The sequence below is a fragment of the Sorex araneus genome, chromosome 3 (genome assembly GCF_027595985.1).
Source record: "Sorex araneus isolate mSorAra2 chromosome 3, mSorAra2.pri, whole genome shotgun sequence".
NCBI lineage: Eukaryota > Metazoa > Chordata > Mammalia > Eulipotyphla > Soricidae > Sorex > Sorex araneus.
The window spans coordinates 88,294,186-88,316,806 of record NC_073304.1 but is presented as its reverse complement, the minus strand read 5'-3'; the positions used below and the strand labels follow the sequence as shown (position 1 = coordinate 88,316,806).

At 41.7% G+C, this 22,621-nt stretch overlaps 2 protein-coding genes across 4 annotated transcripts in view; both read right to left on the bottom strand.

Moving 5' to 3' along the window:
* Positions 1–1,062: 1,062 nt before the first annotated feature.
* Positions 1,063–13,266, bottom strand: CCNDBP1 (cyclin D1 binding protein 1). The gene is made up of 11 exons (XM_004609605.2): positions 13,058–13,266; positions 12,878–12,937; positions 12,557–12,636; positions 9,998–10,079; positions 9,110–9,203; positions 8,873–8,946; positions 7,393–7,469; positions 6,780–7,060; positions 4,758–4,818; positions 3,177–3,223; positions 1,063–1,587 (listed from the first exon to the last, which is right to left on the bottom strand). Exons 1-11 carry the CDS (start codon positions 13,164–13,166, stop codon positions 1,473–1,475), a joined length of 1,080 nt encoding a protein of 359 aa, XP_004609662.1. The 5' UTR covers positions 13,167–13,266; the 3' UTR covers positions 1,063–1,472.
* Positions 13,267–13,358: 92 nt separating this feature from the next.
* The window catches only part of TMEM62 (transmembrane protein 62), a 30,152-nt gene continuing 20,889 nt past the window's right edge, over positions 13,359–22,621 (bottom strand). For all 3 annotated transcript variants that reach the window (XM_055131927.1, XM_004609604.2, XM_055131925.1), the window contains 3 exons: positions 21,128–21,232; positions 18,495–18,613; positions 13,359–14,160 (listed from right to left, as the gene is read on the bottom strand). In XM_055131927.1, the coding sequence (XP_054987902.1) occupies positions 13,837–14,160; positions 18,495–18,613; positions 21,128–21,232 (548 nt within the window). In that variant the 3' untranslated portion in view covers positions 13,359–13,836. The remainder of the gene's footprint in view (positions 14,161–18,494; positions 18,614–21,127; positions 21,233–22,621) is intronic.

The following is a 22,621-nucleotide window of genomic DNA, read 5'->3' as shown; positions in this document are numbered from 1 at the left end:
TGGACTTTGGGGGGACCATAATAGGGTTAAAGTTTGTAGCGATGTGTAATTTCTGGCTGTACTTTCCCTGGACTTTATACAGAAATTCAAAGCCGCGAGGGTGCTGCCATGGCCGCGCAACCTATTGTCATTTAATCATCACCAATATGAAATGGTTCCCTTTTAATGGGTCGGACTTGGTGGGAAATCCTAACAAGAATAGTAAGTCTTTTGCTGAAATATTGAAGGCCACCAAAGTGGTAGCCATCTCTATAGACTGAACTAAGCCATATCCCCACGCCGGCTGAGAAGAAATATCCTTCTTTCTCGGGAAGAAACGCGGCGTGGCGTTAACCATAGTATGATGTCCATTAAGCTGACACGGACCTGGTGGCGTGGGAATCGGATACAAGGGAATAAATTATTATGTACTTGGAACAGTGGGACGCTGGTGGAATCTTGAGCCGGGGCCGATACCAGCGTATTACTTTTGGTTCCAGAAACTGCTTGCAGACATTCTACCAGACTATCAACTAAGCCAGAGCCCCACGCCGGCTGATGACGAGAAATAACCATCTCTTTTGGTTTGTTTTCCCTTTGTCAGGCAGCGTGGTGATTACTAAACAGGCGTGATCTCGGTGGCGCGGGACGAGGAGGGAAAAAATAGAAAAGTTATGTAACAAACAGCGGGACTTAATATCTCTACATTCTCAGCAATGAAGAGCCATCAAATGCTTCCTTGACAGTGGGACTGTCTTCTCTTTTTTGGGGGGAAACCCTAGCAACAATAGTGAATTATGTGTTGAAACATGGACTGTAACCAAGATAAAGCGTAAACGAAGTGAAACTTATCACTTACAAGAGCGGGGACTGGGGGGGCGGGAGGGGGCGGGAGGTATAATGGGGTGGTTGGTGATGGAATATGGGCACGGGTGAAGGGAAGGGTGTTTGAGTACTGTATAACTGACATAATCCTGAGAACTTTGTAACCCTCCACATGGTGATTCAATAAAATTTAAATTAAAAAAAAAATGAACTCAGCAAATGAACTCAGATCTTTAAATCTACAGATGAAAACAATAGTATAGTTTCAACCATTATATTTCTGTTAAAAATAAACTTAGGCAGTCTATTCACTGAACCACTGGCAGGTACACATTTTACTCAGATAATCAACATTGTTAACAATGAAACAACACACTTTATTGCAAACAGGGAATAAAACAACTTCCCCAGGAACTTCTCAAAAATGTTTAGGAGCACAAACTCATGCAATTATCTTCTGTATCTAGCATAAAAATCATATCATATGTATTATGCTTAATAAATAACTGCCAATCTAGTCTAGCCAACAATCTTTGGTAATAGTATCTCTAGCTAGGTAGACAAGAGGGCTCATTTTAATCCAGGAAACCTTCCTTCCCATTTAAAAAGCATACCTAAGTACCCACCTATGAGTTAGAAAAGAGGAGTATACATAGGAGCCCGAAAACTCATAATTCAAGTTCATTCTGAGTGAGCTCCTTGATTGTGTTCATACAATGATCAACAGCATTAATGAGTAAGGGTATCCAACTATCTTCTGGCTGTGGGGTCACGTGACTTGCTCTGCGTATAGAATGAGGGGAAAAAAGATAAGTTAAAAGTATTATACTGGAGAGCGAAATGGACCCTCTGCGCCTAAAGACTTTGATTCCAGAGACCTAACGCAATTTGGCATCCAGCGCAGCTTCTTACAGCAATGCACTGGGACTGTGAGACGGGCTATGCAATTTCTGGCAGAATTTTCCCTGGACTTTATACAGAAATCCAAAACCGATTAAGAGATGTTAAGACTTAACATCGCTTAATTATCAGCAATGTGAAACGGTTCCTTTTTAGCAGATCTGACTTGGGGGGGAAACTCCAAATAATAACAGTGAGTTTTTTGTTGAAATATTGAAGGTAATCAAAGTAAGCAGCCATTTCTCTGGACTGTGAACTAAGCAACAGCCCCACGCTGGCCGAGAAGAGAAATATTCCTCTTTCCCAGTTGTTTCCCATTTTCGGGGAGAAACGTGGTGTGGCATCCACCATACTATGAGGTGCGGGAAGGGGGATGAGGGAAAAAAAAATAAAAGGAAAAAGGGGGAAAAAAAAGTTATGTACTTGGAGCAGGGGGCTACATATCTCTTCATTCTCAGCAATGGAAAACTAATTATCAAATGCTTCCTTGGTAGTAGGGCTGTCTTTCTTGGGGGGAAACTCCAACAACAATAGTGAGTTTTGTGTTGAAATATGGAATGTAATCAAGGTAAAGAGAAAATGAAGTGAAATTCATCAGTTATGCAGTTGGGGGTGGGGGGGCAGGGGCGGGAGGTATACTGGGGTGGAATATGGGTACTGATATTCCATATTTTGGTATATTTTGGAGGTATATTTTGGTGGTGGAATATGGGTACTGATGAAGGGATGGGTGTTTGAATATTGTATAACTGAGACATAAGCCTGAGAACTTTGTAACCTTCCACATGGTGATTCAATAAAAAATAAATAAATAAATAAAAACTTTGATGATTTAAAAAAAAAAGTATTATACTGTGGAAAGACATCCTATGCTTTAAAGGAATACACGAAAACTATTCCCTCATCTCAAGGAGTGGAAGAAATTGGGTGTGTTGAAGCTCCACATTTAAAAAAAAAAAGTAACTTTTTTTTTAATCGAATCACCATGAGATAAAGTTACAAAGCTTTCATGTTTGAGTTTAAGTCATACAATGATCAAATACCCATCCCTCCACCAGTACACATCTTCCACCACCGATGTTCCCAGTATCCCCTTGGCCCTCCCCCACCCCACCCCTTCTGAACCCTACCCCTGTCTCTATGGAAGACAATTTCTCCCATACTCTCTCAAGTTTGGGGCATTATGGTTTGCAATATAGATACTGAGAGGCTATCATGTTTGGTCCTTTATCTACTTTTAGCAAACATCTCCCATCCTGAACAATCCCTCCAACCATGATTGACTTAGTGATCCCTTCTCTATTCCAGTTGCCTTCCCCACCAGCTCATGAGGCAGGCTTCCAACTAAGGGAAGCTCCACAACTGAAGCTTTGGCACAACCATCTTCTTCACTCTTGAAAAGGGTCTTTCTTGAGAAAGGCTAGGTAGATTTAATCAGAGAAAGCTATTTGGTAAGTAGTGTTTATACTCACTTTGTAATTTCAAGTGCCTTCTTTAAAACAGATACAAGTTTTGCAGACTAGAAAAGAAACAGGAAAGTTACTTATCTTGGGCCCACCATAAAACAAAAGGAGAGTAAAAATTTTTATAAAAACACAAATAAATGTGCCTGAGAGAAGGTATGGTGGGCAAGGCCTTGCACACGCTCAACCAAGGTTTAATCCTTCGAACCCCATATGGTCCCAGGCACCACTGGAAATGATCCCTGAGCACAAAGCTAGGAATAGGCTCTGAGCAGAGCTCTGTGGCTCACAAACAAAAACAAAACCACATAAAGAATCAGCCAAAAAGAACCTTCAAGAAAACATATTAAAAACAATTATGCTGACAATCAGAGTAATGAGATGAACTCTTCTTTAGAAAAATCTTGTTACTGTTACTCTAACAGTAAATTATTTTATCATTGTAAAGATTTTATAATTTTAAAATGTTAATAAGAAATAAAGTAGAAAAGAGTATAACCACAATTTTCTCTACTGCTGATAGCCCACAACCTAATATTCCTTTAAAAAGAAACAAAAAACTATGTATACAATTTTTAAGAATAACCAGATAACAAAAATTATTTTAAAGATTTTAAGGGGCAACTGGTAAAGTTATATTGCTAGAAATTTCTTAGGAAGTCAGTGTGTGTGGGCAGTGGGGGTGTTGCTCACTACGGTATTGCTCACTGAACCTCATCCTGACCCTAGTAAAATCAATTTTTAAATGTTTACCAAAAAAGTAAAAGCTATTGCTCCCACAAGACCTTATTCCTCTTCAGAGTCTCTGCACATTATAAAGATACATTTGATAAACTATCAATTTATCAAATGTTTATATAATTGATACATCTGATCATAAAACATGGTATATGGAGTTTTACTTCCCTTTCCAATAAGATTAGAGATAAAAAAAATTTGTGTTTTTATTTGTTTGAGGGTCACAGAAATGATTCAAAGGGCTGGAGCAAATGCTTTGTGTGTGGGAACTCCAGGTTTGATCTCCAGTACTGCATGGTACCGTAAACACCACTGGGAATGGCCCAACCAAAAAAAAATAATAATAAAATCCTGGGTTTTTGAAAAAAAAAAAAAAAAAAAAGGAACTCTCTAGCACAAGACTCAGGTCATGAAAGAATGCAGTAAAATAAAATTTTTTTGAAGTGCTTGGTCCTGCGGTTAAATTACACAATGTATTTGTATTAAAGAAGAATTTCTGGACACCTGATTTCACCTACACTAGAAAATAGAAACTGGTGATTTTTGATTAATAGACCCCTATAGCATGGTGGTAATTGATAACTTTCTTTTCAAAGCAGCTTTTTCTAAAATCTTTGGAGTTTTAAGATGATTATCCATATGGCTATAAGGTAGAGAATACTGCCAAAGCTTGTGGGTGTTTTAGCTCAACTTCAGCAAATATTTATCTAGCACAAACACATGTAGTGCTGTGATACCACTGTCACAATTACATATACAGAGAACAAATATGTTTCTTATAGTTTAAAGGAAATACTTAAAGGAAACTGTACCAGTTAAGGCTAGAGCTAGTCCCTCAAGGATGGTACTTACATTGATTCGCACAGTCAGGTGGCATATAGGTGGGTAAATACTCAGAGCCAAATCATCCACACTAAAGGCAGAAAGTAAAAGTAACATTACCAACAAAAGGAACAAGGCTCAACTTTCTTGTATACAATAAGGGAGTCTAACAGTGAGAAAGAGTTTCCCATAAAGTCTATCAGTTCCATAACTGGGTAACCAGACAACTAACACAAAAACAATTCAGGTTTGCTTACTTTCGAAAGCACATGTTCTTTTTAATTCCCTAATACCTAAGTAAATTTCCTTCAACAAAAACTATTTTGCTTAGGAGCCAAAGCCCTGCATTTGCCTTGCATGCAGCCAAGCTGGGTTTAATTTCCCGCATCCTATATGGGCTCCCCTGAGTCTGCCAAGAGTGATCCCTGAGCAGAGCCAGGAGAAACCCTGTGCATCGTCGACAGGTGTGACCAATAAATAAATAAAACTCCAAGCCTGCTTTGCTTAAATAGACATACAAACCAAAAAAACAAACAAACAAACAAAAAAAAACCAAAAAAACCCACAACCACAACAACAAAAACCTCAACTAGCATTTACTGAATACATAAATAGCGCCTCTTATATGAGAAAGCTGTAGAAGGGGCAAAGAATCCCTTGGCACATAGAATGGTCCATGATAAATTTAGTTTTAAAATGTGGGCATCATGGGGCTGGAGTGATAGCACAGCAGGTAGGATGTTTGTCTTGCACGCAGCCGAACCGGGTTCAATTCCCAGCATCCCATATGGTCCCCCGAGCACCGCCAGGAGTAATTCCTGAGTGCAGAGCCAGGAGTAATCCCTGAGCATCACCGGTGTGACCCAAAAAGCCCCTTTTGGCCCCCCCAAAAAAGTGGGCATCTGAAACCATAAACCAAGTAACTGATAAAGGGGCAGTTTATGTCTGGAATGTCATTAATGTAAAGTAATGGGCATCACTTTAACCAAATAATCAAACTCAGTACCATCAAAAACAAGACAAAGTAAAACATGTGCCTCCCAAAATATATGAAGCACAAAACACTTAAATAGGAATCAGGGAGATAGCACAAAAGGCTGAAGGGCATGTTTTGGATGCTTGAGACCCTGAATTTCATTCTGCAAACTCTTGAGCACTACTGTACTGCAAAACCTTTGAGCACTACTGGGTGGCCTGAAGGTCATCACATTTCCAGACACAAGAACTGAACTGTACGGTCATGTTAAGAGAGTATCACTGAATGGTACCTGAACCCCTTGAACACTAGAAGGCTCTTCTCCTCTCTAAGCCTCTGAAAAAAATCTCAAAAGTGTGATACTCTTACCAAAAACCATTTTACGTGAAAATAATCTATGATCACATGACTCCAAATGTCCAAAAGGATTTAAAAGGACAAGGGCTGTTCTGGTTACATGAGACTTAAAGAAAAAAAAAAAAGGAGGGAAAGTTAGTACTAAATAACATAGCACTGTAGCACTGTCATCCCGTTGTTCATCGATTTGCTTGAGTGGGCACCAATAATGTCTCCACTGTGAGACTTGTTACTGTTCTTGGCATAGCAAATACGCCATGGGTAGCTTGCTGGGCTCTGCCATGCAGGCAGGATACTCTTGGTAGCTTGCCAGGCTCTCCAAGAGGGACAGAGGAATCGAATCCGGGTTGGTAGTGTGCAAGGCAAATGCCCTACCCGCTGTGCTATCGCTCCAGTCCATTAAATAATATATTAAATGTTAATCTTCTAGGATGTAATAATAATAATGTATGTTTGTAGGTGATACGTGAAGTACTGATGTTTGCAACTAACCTCCAAATGATTCAGGGAGAAAAATGGAACACTTATCTCTAGAGAAGTAACATAGAAAAAATATACAAGTATGTGGCTGTAGATGAAGAATATATGGGTTCTTGTGGCAATACTTTTTCAACTTTACTGTAGGTTTAAAAGTTTTCAGAATAAAAAAACTCAGGGAAAATCTTGGGGTACCAATAGAATCCTGCAGCTCACATGTTTTAAGGGGGAATCATACTCACCTAGGGCTAATTTCATCAGAAATATCCACAATGTCATCCAACTGGGCCACCTGATCCTTCTTCCCATTCTCTGCCACTAAGATCCGGATTTTCTTTAGGCATGCTTTAGAGGCTCTTGCCAGCCCAAGACATGGGATCAGAAGCTCTTGATCTTCATCTGACCAATATAATTCTTGGTTGTTTGGAAACCCCACCACATCCATTTCATCACCGTGGTTGTCACAGTTGTCTTCCTCTGTGTCATTCAAGAGGTCAGAGTAAGGGTCATATTCTTCCATGGCCTAAGACAGACACATCATGGTATATGTGAACATGAACTGTTATACTCCCAGCATCATGCCTTAAATTTGAATTGCCCCCTAAACCTCAGCCAGCAACTATACTAGTGGCAACATAGTTGAATGACTTTATAAACCTTATTCTCACTTTCTTAGTTTAACAGCAGAAGTAAATGGTACTAGACCACACACAGACTTGTGGTGGGAGAGGAGGATAGGTATGAAGATAGAACCCACTTGATCAATGTTCAAGACATCTCTCAATGATCAATTCTCATCACTAAATACAGAGCTGCCTGCCTTCCAATGACTAACAAAGACAGAGCTCTACTCACCTGCTCCATTTCCTCATATGCATCCTTCACAAAATCCACATTCTTTGTCAGCATTAAAAGGGCTGCAGCTTTGTTATCTATGAGTGAAAAACCAAAAGTACTAGAATCAGAAAAAAAAATACAATTCTCTTGTCTACAAAGGGCAACTAACAGAGTTCCCACTTGAGTTCAAGGACAGTTGATCAACATGATGGCAGCCTAATGTAAAATTCTTCTGATACATCACCTGGCTACTCAGACAGAAGGCTAACACTGTTCGTCATTTACCCAAGAAAATATAAAATAGTAATATGATGTTTCTCATCACAGTCCTCTTGAATCACCACTGCTTTTGTCTAGCTGGCTCTCTACCCGATAACTGCTTCAGTGTGTCTATTAATACTGCCCCTGGGATATCTGCTGAACAAAAAAAATATTTGTTCAACAGGAAAAAGAGTCATTCTGATTAAAGAAGCTATGGTACATCTACACAAATGGAATATTATGCAGCTGTTTAGGTGAAGTCATGAAATTTGCCTATAAGTGGATGGACATGGAGATTATCATGCTATGTGAAATGAGTTAGAAAGAGAGAAACAGACATGGAGTGACTGCACTCATTTGTGTAATATAAAATAACAGAGTATGAGACTAACACCCAAAGACAGTAGAGACAAGAGCTAGGAGGACTGCTCCACAGTTGGAAGCCTGCCTCATGTGCTGGGGGAGAAGGCAGTTGGGAAAGAGAAGGGATTGCTAAGTCAATGATAGTTGGAGGGATCGCTTGGGAGAAAGATGTGTACAGAAAGTAGATAAAGGACCAAACATGATGGTCTCTCAGTATCTGTATTGAAAAATCATAATGCTCAAAAGTAGAGAGAGAGAGTAAAAAGGAAAGTTCCTGCCATAAAGGCAGTGGGTGGGGTGGGGTTAGGGGGAGGGATATTGATAGTGGGAAATGTACGCTGGTAGAGGGATGGGTGTTCGATCATTATATGATTGAAATTCAATCATGAAAGCTTTGTAACTGTATCTCATGGTGATTTAATAGAGAAAGGAAGGAAGGAAGGAAGGAAGGAAGGAAGGAAGGAAGGAAGGAAGGAAGGAAGGAAGGAAGGAAGGAAGGAAGGAAATGTTTTATAGCATGAGGGGAGTTTGAATTTAGAAATGTAATAATTAAAAAAGGCTGAAGAACAAGTAGGAAATATTAATTCCTATCTTACGATGCTGATACTTCACTAAATTCTATGAGGTAAAATATGCACATGTACAGGGGTTAAGAAGCTTGCTTTGCATCCTGCATCCTTGGTTCCAATCTCTAACACTTTATATCGGTACCCAGAGTAAGGAATATCTCCTCAGCACAGCTGGGTATGGACCAAAAGAAAGAAAGAAAGAAAAGAAACATACATGCTATAAATGCTATAAAACTGAAATCTAGAGATAATGGATTCATCTGCTTTAGTCAGCAAAATTGATGACCTATTTCCCACTCACCCACCTCTTGGTATCTGAGGCACTTGCTCACATGCCACACAGACACTATTGCAGGAAATAAGGTCACTGTTCTCGGGGCTGGGGAGAGAAATTAATAAAGTATATCAATAACACAGGCTCACTGCTCCTTCCAGCAGCTCATGATTTTCAGCTATTGGTAAATCTGCTATTTAAAATAAATCATTTCCTCCCCAGAAGCAAGGAACCCCACTAACTGATAAGCCCAACTATGGCATCTCACCTTTGAATTGGTATGACAAGCACGTCCAGAAGCTGAGCCATGCCATCAATGATATCCAGAGTAGCATTCCGTACCAGCTTTCTCAGGGTGATTCCTAGAGCCAAACCCAAGAGTAAACAGTCTTCTTTTTTGCCTGAGCATCCGAGCACCACAGAACTTGCATGAGATGAAAGCAATAGACACCAACATGCTTTAACAGAAGTGCCTATGCAAAATTCAACTATTATTCATATTCCATGTAATTTTCCCGCACTTCCCACCATTCCTTAGTGCTGTTCTGCAAGATTTTCCCACGATAACATGCATGCTCTCATCAAGGACATTAGTCCCTTGACAACTGTGGATTAAACACTGATATTTAAACTATTGGTGAGTAACTCTGAACAACCGCAAAGCATATACTCATTCAGAATTTTTGCATTATAATTAAGGCAATAATATAGAGATGGAAGTCACTTAACCTGTGAGAGCTCAGAAACAGAATAAAACAGGGGTGGAAAAGACTGAGGATGGCCTGGCTCTGAGATCCATCCAAAGTCTAGTATTTGGAATCAGTTAAGGAAGGGGAGAACAAAGCATCTGTACCTTAGTATAAAGCCCAGCTTATGGGTGCTGGAAAGATGTGGCAGGGGTTAAGGTGCACGCCTTGCATGTAGCAGACCCCAGTCTGTTCTGTGGCACCACACGGTCTTCCCAGAACCACTGAGGCCCACGAACACCATCAATCTGGCTGGAGTAATCCCTGGCACTGCATTTTCACCATGTTTCTCAGACCCTCACAGTAAACCGCAGACCCAGTAGGCCAAATACTGCTGGGAATGGCCCTGAGCCTCTTGAGCACCATTTGAGGAGTTCCCTCCTGCCATAAGAAAGCCTCATTTGGCATACCTTGTTCCTTGGGGAATGAGTAGTAAATTGCAATAATTGCATTGATAGCAGCATGGATTTGCTCGCAGAACCTCTGGGTTTCCTATGAGATGACAGAACAATTTCAGAATGAAAAAGGATTATAAGTATTATCAAATATTTTCTAAGCCTTATTACATGTGAGTTAGGCCTCATGCTATTCTCAGCACATATCAGAGAGGAGTTAGTTAGACCCAAGATACTGAGCTGAGAGACTGATAAAACATTAAGAAACAATAAGAGAAATTTACTTCTGATCCTCTATACTCCAAGATGTATATCTGACCTGCTATGAGATATTCAGCATATTTTAGACCAGATATTTTGCAAACTATGGCTCCACTGCCTGCTTTTATAAGCAAAGTAGTACTGGTACACAGTTTACAAGTTATTTTGTGTGTGGCCCCAGGGATATAACCCAGGATCTCATGCATGCAAAGCTACTTAGCAACTTAGCAATCTCAATATCACATGGCAACTTCCCCTCATAGTCATGTATAGTCGTGTTTGTACTAGAAAAGCGAGCTCACTGGGCCTGCAAAGCCTAAAATATTTTATCTAACAGAATTATGATATAAATATAAATAATTAGCACGGCCTTTACAAGATTCATTGTCAATTACTTTCCTTTTAAGCAGTCACTGACTCTCCTTGTTTTTCCCCTTCCTTCTCCACTATGCAAGTGTGATTGATTAGTGCTAGTCCATAAACTATTACTATTTGAAGATAGATAAAAACAGTATCCATCTGTTGAGAGTGTTTAAACATTTTTGGGCTTTCGCCTTTCACGCTGCCGACCCGAGTTCGATTCCCCGCCCCTCTTGAAGAGCCCAGCAAGCTACCAAGCCCGGCAAGCTACCAAGAGTATCGAGCCCGCGCGGCAGAGCCTGGCAAGCTACCCGTGCATATTGGATATGCCCAAAACAGTAACAATAAGTCTCTCAATGAGAGACAGTTACTGGTGCCCGCTCGAACAAATCGATGAGCAACGGGATGACAGTGACAGTGACTGGGGATCAAACCCAGGGCATCACACATTCTAGTTGTGCACTCTACCATGAAGCCACATTTCCAGCCCACTGTTTACAAATTCTTATGACAACATGACATTGTTTCAATATCCACATATTCTATTAAAATACCAATCCAAGTGGACACTGACACTCAGTGTAGGTAGGATGTGGTGTTGGAACACTGTATACATGATACTCTATGATTAACAACAATGGAAATCACAGTGCCTCAAATAAAATTTTAAAATAAAAAAATACCAATAGGGGCCAGAGTGATAGTACAGCGGGTAGGGCGTTTGCCCTGCACAAGGTCGACCTGGGTTCAATCCCCAGCATCTCTTATGTCCCTCAAGCACCATCAGGTGTAATTCCTGAGTGCAGAGCCAGAAGTAACCCCTGAGCATCTTGGTTGTAACCCAAAACAAAAAAAAAAATTTAAAAATTAAAAATAAATAAAGATGGAGTTAAAAAAAAAACAAAACTCTTCTAATCTCCCCAGAATCATTCTGCCAGGAGTGGTTCCTGAGTGCAGAGCCAGGAGTAAGCCTCAAAATCCAAAAAAATTTCTAAAAAAGAAAACACAGATCTATGTTGACTCTTCATAGTTTTTTACTAACTGCATTTTATTTGTTTATTTTTGGTTTGGGGGTCTATGCTCCGCATTGTTCAGGGATCAATTCTGGCTTTGCACTTAGCGGATCATATGTGGTGCCCAGTTGAATCCAGGTCTGCCACATGCAAGGCAAGTGCCTTATACACTGTACTTTCTCTCACTGTGGACTTGGCTGTGCATTTTACCAGCAAATCCTAATGTATCTGAAAGAAAAGAATCAGCAGATAGTAAAAATAACGTGATATGGGGCTGGAGTGATAGCACAGTGAATAGGGCACTTGCCTTGCATTCAGCCGACCTGGGTTTGACTCCCAGCATCCCATATGGTCCCCTGAGCACTGTCAGGGGTAATTCCTGAGTGCAGAGCCAGGAGTAACCCCTGTGCATCGCTGGGTGTGACCCAAAAAACAAAAATAAATAATAAATAAATAAAAAATAAGGTGATATTACTACTCCCTTTGAAATAAACGCTGACTTTCTTCCACAGGGCTTTTAAAGTGGAATACAGTCAATATTCATCTCCTGTTCTTCAAACTCAGATCCCTGAGGTTTCTGTGATGGGGGAACAGTTCATCATGTTTTAAATTCCTGCTCCACTGGCCCTTGACCTTTACCTGAACCTCAACGTGCTTGTTCATTTTTAAAATGGGGATCATGTGTGGTAATAGCTAGTAAAAAAGCCAAGTGCTTTAAACACACACACACACACACACACACACAGAAAAACAGAAAATAAATAGCCAGGACGAACTCTTGATGAAACACTCAGAAGTCAGCGAAGTGAGAAATGCCATCTCATTTGCAGAATGAGAGAAGCAAATCATGTGAAAAGACGGAGGAAAGAAAAGAAAGCGCGAGAGAGGATTCTTCAGGAAGGAAGAGGCAGCCCAAGGACGCCAGGAGAAGCAAGCCCACCTGTGGAGAAGGCAGTGGGAGTCTTGAGAAGGTTGTGGTCAGAATCGTGGCTTCCTTTGACACGATCACGGCCGCCTCATCTAAGGGTGACAGAGAAGAGGGCAGGTGCCAGCTGTCAGCAGCTCAAACAAGGCAGGTCGAACGCCCGGCTCACCCTTATCGGCAGAGAAGCCCCAACACTCACCACCCCCAAACCTCAGTTTCCAATTTCCACCTCGGTGGTGCGGCGGACCAGGGACGGGGCACGACCCAGGGGCAACGGGAGAGTGAGGGGTCGGGACGCAGCGGGAGAAACGGGAGACCCGAACACGGGGCACTCACTGAGTCTTCTCCAAAACGTCTCGCGATGGAACTCCTTGGTGGGCTCCTGGGCTTCGCCCACTGGCGGACGGGGCCGTGAGCGCCCGGCGGAGGCGAAAACAGAACCAGAGGTGAGCGGGGTCTCTCCCCGCCCCTCCCCCCGCCCCTCCCCCCGCCTCCGGCCCCAACTGTGTCACTCACCTCGCACCCCGGGCAGGAGCGACCGCAGCTCCTCGGCCAACTGCCGGAGTTGTTCTAAAGGCGGCGCCAGTGCGGCCAGCGAGGCCGCAGGTCCAGCCGCGCTCGCCATCTCAGACGCTCGCCGAGACCCGGCCGGGGAAGAGACTTCGGCGTCGGTCGTGGGAGCAGCAGCAGGGGGCCGCCCAACTTCCGGGTGTCAACGTCTCTCGGCAGCCCGCTTCCGGCAACAACCGCCTTCGCCCCGCCCCCTAGGGCCCGCCCCGCCCCCCGCCGCCCGGAAACGCACGCCAGGACCAGAGTCTTTATCATTCGTCATTCATTTATTTACTCGGAAGCTGAAAGCCCATAACCATATGGGACAAGAGCTCGGTGAGCGAATATCTCAAGAACGGCCGGGTTAGGTCCAAGATCGCAGTAGCTCCCTGTCCCTGAAATGGCACCCCTGACAACGATTAGGTACTTTACGTGAGGTAAACCCCGAAACACACGTCGCCCGCCGCAGTCCTGCGAAACGCTCCTGTGACATGCCTGGATCAGGGCTTTCGCTTCACAAAAGTCAATCAACACTTTTCCTTGTTGGGCAAGGCAGGAATCATGACATTATTGAGACTTCGGCAGTCCATTCTGCAGGAATCAGTCGTGGGGGAACGCCCCAGCTCCTGGGAGTCCGAGGCGCGGCGACTCCTTTCATGAAGGTCTCCCGTGGAGGGTGGCCTTCGGGGCCTCCAGTTGGGGTAGGGCCTGGGCGCTGCAACTGGGCCCGTGGCGAGACGGGGCCTTCAGGAGCTCATTTGGCTTTTTAATTGCCCTATGAAGGTTCCAAGCTCGGCGGAGTTCCGTGTCCACGCACAACGAACGAGGACAGGTGTCAGCAGAGTCAACCAGGTCCGCATAGGGGACAACAGAAAGGCTACAGTGCCGTACGTGAAGTGAAGAAAGAAGCAGGAATAAATCTGCCAGAAATAGAGCAGTAACATACATAGGTGAACCGGTAGAATTCGCAAGTGTCTGCCCTGGAGATGAGACCTGAAGCTGTGGCCAAAGCACCGATGCAGCAAACTCCAACACAAGTAAGCCATGAGGGGGATGTTGAAAAACACCAGCTGGAGAAGAACAAAACCAAAACATTAGCTTCCCGAGCAAGTCTGACTGGGGTCTCATTAACATATAAAAGATAAAAGCTCCTGGTTTGTGGCTTTTATCTCTTGGGGGTCAACTCTGATTTTCTCTGCCTACAACACACTTGCTTAGAACATTCAACAGTAGTTAGTTGTACCTATGCTGCTATCCTTTGATTGAAAATTAGGTATTTTTGTTTTGTTGACGCTTTCAATGTTTAAAAGAGAAATGAACTGTGGCATGCGTGTACACACATATACACACACAGTTTTGGGAGGCGACAGAGAAGAGGGGGCTTGTGTATTTTTTTTTTTTTTTTTGGTTTTTGGGTCACACCCGGTAATGCACAGGGGTTACTCCTGGCTCTACACTCAGGAATCACCCCTGGCGGTGCTCAGGGGACCATATGGGATGCTGGGAATCGAACCCAGGTCGGCTGCGTGCAAGGCAAACACCCTACCCGCTGTGCTATTGCTTCAGCCCCTTGTGTATCTTTTTTTTTTTTTTTTTACTTTTAATTTGAAGTACCACAAGTAGCACTGTCCTCCAGTTGTTTATGGATTTGCTTGAGTGGGCACCAGTAATGTCTCCACTGTGAGACTTGTTACTGTTTTTGGCATATCGAATACACCACAGGTAGCTTGCCAGGCTCTGCTGTGCCGGATAGATACTCTCGGTAGCTTGCCAGGCTCTCCGAGAAGGACGGAGGAATCAAACACCCTTCCCCCTGTGCTATTGCTCCAGTCTGTACCATAAGTACTGGAATACAAATTACAAGATTTACATTAGAGTAATTCCTGAGTGCCTAATGTATGAATCACTCATTTGCCAATTATTGAACAACCAAGTCAAAAATGCATCACAGAGATTATATTTGAACAGTGAGAACAGAGACATCCCTCCCCCCACAAAAAGTAATTACAAACGGTGATAAATTCAAAGAAGGAAATAACTGGGTTGTGAGGGTAATTAAGAAATGGGCTTAGGGACTGGAGCAATAGCACAGCGGGTAGGGCATTTGCCTTGCACACAGCCAACCCAGGGTTTGATTCTCAGCATCCCATACAGTCCTCTGAGCACCGCCAGGAGTAATTACTGTGTGCATGAGCCAGGAGTAACCCCTGTGCAACACTGGGTGTGACCCAAAAAGCAAAAAAAAAAAAAAAGAAGAAATGGACTTAGTAACCTGGGTTTGAGCCCCAGCATCCCACATGGCCCTCCCAGCACCACCAGGAGTAATTCTTGACTGCAGAGCCAGGAGTAACCCCTGTGTTTCTCCGGGTATGACCCAAAAAGAAAAAAGAAAAGAAAAAAGAAATGGGCTTAAGTCCAAAAGACAGCAATGTGGGTGTAGAAGGAAGTATATCATTTCAGGCAAAAGAAACAAATGAAAAGCCAGAAGTAGTAGACTTTTGGTCTCTTTATTTTTCGGGATGGGAAGGCACACCCAGTGGTGCTCAGGAAACTGTATGGGGTGCCAGGGATTGGACCTGGGTTGGTAACATGCAAGGCAAATACCTTAACCCTTGTAATATCTTGGGTCCTGTGTTTAAATAATCTGTAACTTGATAAACCAGATGAAAACTGCAGTAATGAGCAGGACCCAGAGAGTATGACTGCTCTGCTTAAAGGATTCTAAGATGAGAATTAAGTGAACAGATTAAGGTCAGATTTAATTTTTTAAAAAATGTCTCCAGGGAAGCTTGGAACACTACTGGCAATATGTGGCTCAGCTGTAAGGGCTTATAGTTTGGTGCTTGGGCCCCACAATGTAGTGCCACTTGGGCCCAGTGATGATGGGGACCACAGGGACCACCACAGGGATCTCAGGGTCCACCAGAGGTAACTCAGGGTGCTCAGGGGGTGATACAGTACTAGGGATCGAACTTGGCTCCTCAAATATGCAGGCATGTGCTTTACCCCTTTGAGCTATCTCCCAAGCCTGGATTAAAATTTTCAAAGGACCAGTAGATAATCTTGGGAAACTGAGTACAAAGAGGCAGAGTAGCAGTAGGGAGCCAGTGAGGGAGTTACAGCAGTAACCTAGGCAAAAAAGATTATGACCTGAGTTGGAAAGATAGTATAGTAGGTAGAGCATTTGCCTTGCATGTGCCTGACTTGGGTTTGATCCCCAGCATCACAAATGATCCCTGGCACACCCAGGAGTGATCCCCAAATGCAGAAACAGGAGTAAGCCTATTGGATGTGGCCCAAAAACCAAAATAAATAAAATGAAACAAAAATATTATGTCTTAGACTGGGGTGGCTGTAACAGAAAAGGAGAGAAGTGGTAGGTTCAAGGTGGGTTCACAAACAGGATGCACTTGATGATGAAATAAAAACTGTTTTGAGGAAAGTGAAGAATTGAGGCTACACATCCTAGAGAAATTGGGTGAATTATGGAGTCATCTGTTAAAACTGGAAAAAAATGGAGGAGAAACAAGCTTGGGTACAGAAATAAAAGAAATAAAATTAGTGACATTATATTGTCTACTAAATACCTAAAAGATGTGACGTGGTAGTTAGAAATATAGAAGCACAGAGAAAGACTTAAGTCAAAAACACAGATCTGGGGATCAACCTGGTGGTAGACTGTAGGATTACATAGCCTCAGGTAGTTTAGGTTTATTGGGTCACTCCCCTTACGGTGCTCCCATTCCTCTGTGTTTATTTGTAGCTTCTTTCTTAGTGTTCTGTTGACTTGTGAATGTTTTTCTCTTCTCCTTGAATCCTTTGCATAGTTTATTCAGAGCAGTGTCCTTTTTGTATGGACACAGGAAGACTTAGCAAATGCTATGCTTTTGTAACCTGGGAGTCATTTGACTCTACATGATATTTTCCTCCTGGGCATCTGTTCTCTCAACCTAAGCCTCAGCTGCCCTTACTTCCCAGCATCCCCAAAAGCAGGGTCCCGAAGAGGGAGGAGACGGACCCAGGGCAAGCGGTGAGTTGTGTGCTACCCTGGCATCGAGATGGGCCTGGCCAAAGTGCCTAATGCTTAACTATAAGTTAAGAGCTTGATTATGGACAAATGTCCTGATCCACACAGTGATAACTAGATTTGGACCCTCCTAGGGTGAGAAATTATTAATCTGGCCTGAGTGCTGTGGTCTGAGTCTGTGGCAAGATGTTGCCAGGAGAGCTGCCTTGCAAGCCTCAAAGTATCTCTTGCTATGTCCATCCAAAAATAACTAGTATTAAGATGTTAATAAGTGTTTGGACTAAGGAAAGGAGAAAAACACCTTAAGAGTCAGGAAGGGCTTTGGAATGCCCTTAGGTAGTGTTCCCTTTGAACCTGGCCGCCCTCAGGAAGGGCTTTCTTATGTTGATTTTGCTACCTGGCTGGGTGTAGCCTAGAGGGCAAGGTGGGAGAGACAAGTAGGGAGAGAGACAGAGAGACAGGGGATCCAGAGAGAGGTGGCAGTAGATCCAGAGAGAGGATGGAGCTGGGAGTGCAGGAGAGGAGAAAGATGGAAGATTGAATAAACAGTAGCTAATCAGCAACCAGCTTGGTCCTCGTTCTTCCTTCCGTTGCCTGCCCTTGACCAACAGCCATGTGTTCTATGTACTAAAAGATTAACATAATCTTGGGGGCTGGAGAGATAGCACAGCGGGTAGGGTGTTTGCATTGCACGCGGCCGACCCAGGTTCAAATCCCAGCATCCCATACGGTCCCCTGAGCATGGCCAGGGGTAATTCCTGAGTGCAGAGCCAGGAGTAACCCCTGTGCATCGCCAAGTGTGACCCAAAAAGAAAAAAAAAAGAGATTAACATAATCTTGGTAAGGGTTAGGTTATACTTGGTGGCAGAATGCTCCTGAGAGAAATCTTCTGTCTATATCAAAGGTTCCCAAACTGTTTTGGCCTCTGTCCCCTTTTCAGAAAAAAATCATCACTCAGTACTCCCCTGGAAATCCACCTTCTTTAAGCAAACCAGAAAGCACTCCCTCAATGCTACTATCACTCATTCTACAAATCATTCCAATGCCTCCATTAGACGCAGGACCTATATAAGCATTTCTAAAATGTAGTTGCACAAAAGAATGTTGTGGTTTTCGGGCAGTGTTAACTAGGTAGGGGCAACACTCTTATCTTTCTCTAATCCTGCTGATGATGTTTTACTGCCCCATTAGGCAGTTGTGAGTGATTTTCAAATTATGTTTTTGAATTCCTTATCACCTTTGATATTTTCCCTTTGCTTCATTAGATGAGGGAAATAAGTAAGTAATTGGCTAAATTTTTCCCAAACCTATTTATGGAGCATTCCTACATATCAGAGGAGGACAAAACATTCCTGAATTGCACATTTTACTTCTTACCTGGAGAATTCCAATTACAAATGTTGAACTGCCTTGTAGGAAATGCCCATCCACATAGATTCCAAAGGAAAAGCAGCAACCATATTTGCCTTTAGTGATTTCACCTACAAACCATGGTCCTGAAAGAGGCAATGGATAGGAAAGGAGAAAATTAAATAACTATTATTGTGAAGACAGTTCATGAGTTGCAGTTATAGGTAACAGTAATGAAGAAACATGACACTAGGCATCTGTAAGCATTTTATTCACATAGCTTTTCTTCTTTGCTAATCTTCGGGTTATACCCCATGTCAAATAAAACTAAATTTGCTCCATCACTTCATATTCTTCTAGATTATAAAATTCACTGAATACATGTAACACCTGGAAGAAACATGCAATTTCTAGAAATCAGAAACAGATTAAAAATATAATTACAAATTTTAAGAGACTTTTGCAATATTAGTCTTAATAAAATGCATTCCATTTCCTTTAAGAAGCAACTAGGTATTCCACAGAAGTTAATTTTCCAAGTAACTAAGATCCCTTTACCAATAAAATATCAAGAACTGTAATCTTTCTAAAACACACTTTTTCTCTTTCTGCCTAGTGTATTCAACCTTTTCTTGCTAATTCACAACCATTACTTTATATAACAATTACATATTCAGCGTTAGCATTTATAAAGTTTACAACAATTACAAAGTTTACAATTACAAAGTTTAACTTGCTTCTAGATTGACTGAATGACTTTTCTCTCCTATCATTTACTGTCCCTTCTCAGTATTCAGGTTTTTGGAACTATATATTGTCAAGAGTAATTAAGGGACAGTCACACTTCATTTGTCAAAATACAGATACCATCATTTTCTGGCAAAATATCAACTTTAAAATACCTAGATGATTTCCTCATGTGTATATTATTTTTTTCTTTTTGGGTCACACCCAGCAATGCTCAGGGATTACCCCTGCCTCTGTACTCAGGAATCACTTCTACCGGTGCTTGGGAACCATTTTGGACGCCAGGTCTCAAACCTGAGTTGGCCGCATGCAAGGTTCTACCCACTGTATTCCTGCCCCACCTTGTGTGTATGTTATATAAACTCCATTAAATACACATTAGTCTTGGGCTAAAGTGATAGTACAGTGTGTAGGGTGCTGGCTTTGCACATTGCCAGGCAACCCAGATTTGATCCCTAGCACCTGAGCCTACCAAAAGCGATCGCAGAGCACGAAGCCAGGATAAACCCTGAGTACTGCTAGGTGTGGCACAAAATCAAAAATAAATAAATAAACATATTTATTTATTTATTACTTGAGTTGGAGAGATAGTATAGTGGGTAGAGCAAATATTTTCCATTCAAGCTTCAACTTCTAAAATTGAAGCTGTTTCCACTATTTTACTGTTTTTTTTGTTTGTTTGTTTAGAGCCAAGAACCAAGTCATTTGCTTTGCCTCATAGTAAGATAACTGTCTAAAATAGCTTCAACCTGTCTTCTCACAAGAATGTGAATTTTCACAGGGAACTTAGCCAAGCTAGTTACACAGACTTAGAATGTGTCATATTTTTAATTGACCCTACATCCTGTTCTCTGGTAAGTTACCAATGAGCAAAGAAAAGTACAAAGGAGTAATAGAGTATAAATGACAAGTTACTAGGTAAATCTTTTCTAATTGAATTGAGTTACTAAGGAACATTAGTTTACTTTTGGATTACACCCAGCGATGCTCAGGGGTTACTCCTGGCTCTGCACTCAGGAACTACTCCTGGCGGTGTTGGGGGACCATATCGAATGCTGGGAATCAAACCTGGGTCTGCAGCGTGCAGGGCAAACGCCCTACCCACTGTACTCCAGCCCTAGAACATTAGTTTAGAAAAAAAAAACCTTTCAGGGAGAGATAGTATAGCACTTGGTCTACCTGGGTTCCATCCCCAGTACCATATGGTCCCCAGAGCACAGCCAGGAATGATTCCTAAACACAGAGCCAGGAGTAAACCCTGAGCATAACCAGATGTGATCCAAAAACAAAACAAAAAGACTTTCAGAGCTTTATCTTCATATTAATGGTTAAATGACTTTGTAAGAATTATATAATAGAAGACTTCAGATATGCCTAAATTCAGAGCTCATCATAGGTTTTCTCTTTTTTGAGCTGAGTTTTTCTCTTTAGTACTTACGTATTAGTAACTACTCATTAACCTACATCCTAGGTATTATGCCTAGTACTACTTGTTGCATAAACAGGAGAGATATCAATGGATAGTCTAACGAGGGTAGCAATAGACAAAGATCAGATAATCATAAATTCTAATAGTCACAAAGAAAATGAAAGTCTGGAGAAACAGAAGATAGCACTTTAAGGTCATCAAAGAAGGCAATGATCTTAATTAAATTCTCTGAGACAATGGCTTCTTTCTTCTATTAGGCTTCTACATAAGTGCTAACTCTGTAGTGGTACTCTAAAATTAACTTAGTAGCAACTAAATGTTTTTCAACTGTTAAGGAAGAAATTTATTTCCTAAGACTATGTCTCAGAAAATGGTTGAGCCATGTGCCATGTGTTATTCTGGACCCCAGATAACTCTAGTCTTAAAATTCTCAATATATTCTTTGCAAAACACATCACCATCTTGGATTTCCTAATCAACTTACCCAGCACTGTATAGAGGGTCAACAACAACACCGAATAGTAGAAGATATTTATTTTGCTCAACACATGAAGGGAAAATGAGGTCAAATTTAGAAATCCTGGAGGTCCTAAACAGAATAAATTTTAAAAATCCAGTAAATACACACCAAGTTCCATTTCCTTATAACACTTTCTAGAAGACTTCTATGAGCTATCTACTATACGGTTAGTGAATCTTTTATTAGATGGAAACTATACAGATGTTCCATTTTCAATTTAGAAGTTAGTATTCTAGTAAACCACTCACAGGGCAGGAAGACAAAACAATATTAAAGTGAGACATGCACACTTTCCCAGGCAAACACAAGCACACCTTTTTCTTTCTGGTGACTAAGAGAGAAGTAACTAACAAAGGACTATACTATTTTATCTTCTTGTATGTTTGAAATGTAACTCTGTGCTCAAAGGATGATCAGAAACTTTCTCTATAGAATTTAATATTTAAATGTATAAACTTCTAAAAGGTGTACAAAATATATCAGAAGACATCAAAATTATTAAAATTTATCCAATGTAATCTTAAGTATTAATGTCTGTTCAAATATCCAATTGCTGTATTTATAGTAAAGAAACTGGCTAATTGCATACAGTCATGACAAACCTCAGGATTCAGAGAAACAAGAGCTCTCTGACTCTGTAAAAATAAAATAGGGATGCTACCACAGGTTAAGGCACTTGCCTTGCATGGGGCCAACCCCAGTTTGATCCCCAGCACCATATATGGTTGCCTGGGCCTTCCAGGAATGAAATGATTTAGAAAAAAATTTTAAGTTAGCATAGTCACCTGGGAAAAAGTACATAGCATAAATAAGCACTTATAAATATATATAGAATAGTGAAAAATGATCCAGGCTGAAATATGAAGATGACTACTTAAGGTAAGATTGCTGTAGAATTTCTAGTATTTGTCAGGAATGTTTGGTTACTTTCTTTTATTTTGAGGGAGTTGGGAAGATTCCCTAGCAGTCCTTTAGGGCCTGGAAATACTTAGCCCTAAGTATTTGGTCTGATGATACTCACGCCCAGCAATAAGATGCTGCCTGGGCCTACCTAGTAGTGCTAGTGTTGACAAGAACACACCTGGAGGTTCTGGGGGATACACGTGCTAGAGAGTGAAATCTGGGCCTGAATGCATACAGAACATGTGCTCCAACCCTTTGAGCTATCTTATCCAGCCACTATATTTGGTCATTTTTGAACTACATTATGTTCCCCTATTTTTGTTGTACCTCGTTCTACTGCTATATGGCAACAAAAAATTAAATCCCATTTTTTAAAAAATTGGGGGCTACATCTTGTGATGTTCAGGGGATACTACTAACTCTGTACTCAGAAGTTATTCCTAGTGGTCTTTAGGGGACAGTATGGGATGCCAGGGATCGAGCCTGGGTTGGCTGTGTGCAAGGCAAGCAACCTACCCACTGTACTATCATTCTGACCTGATTCCATGTTTTGAA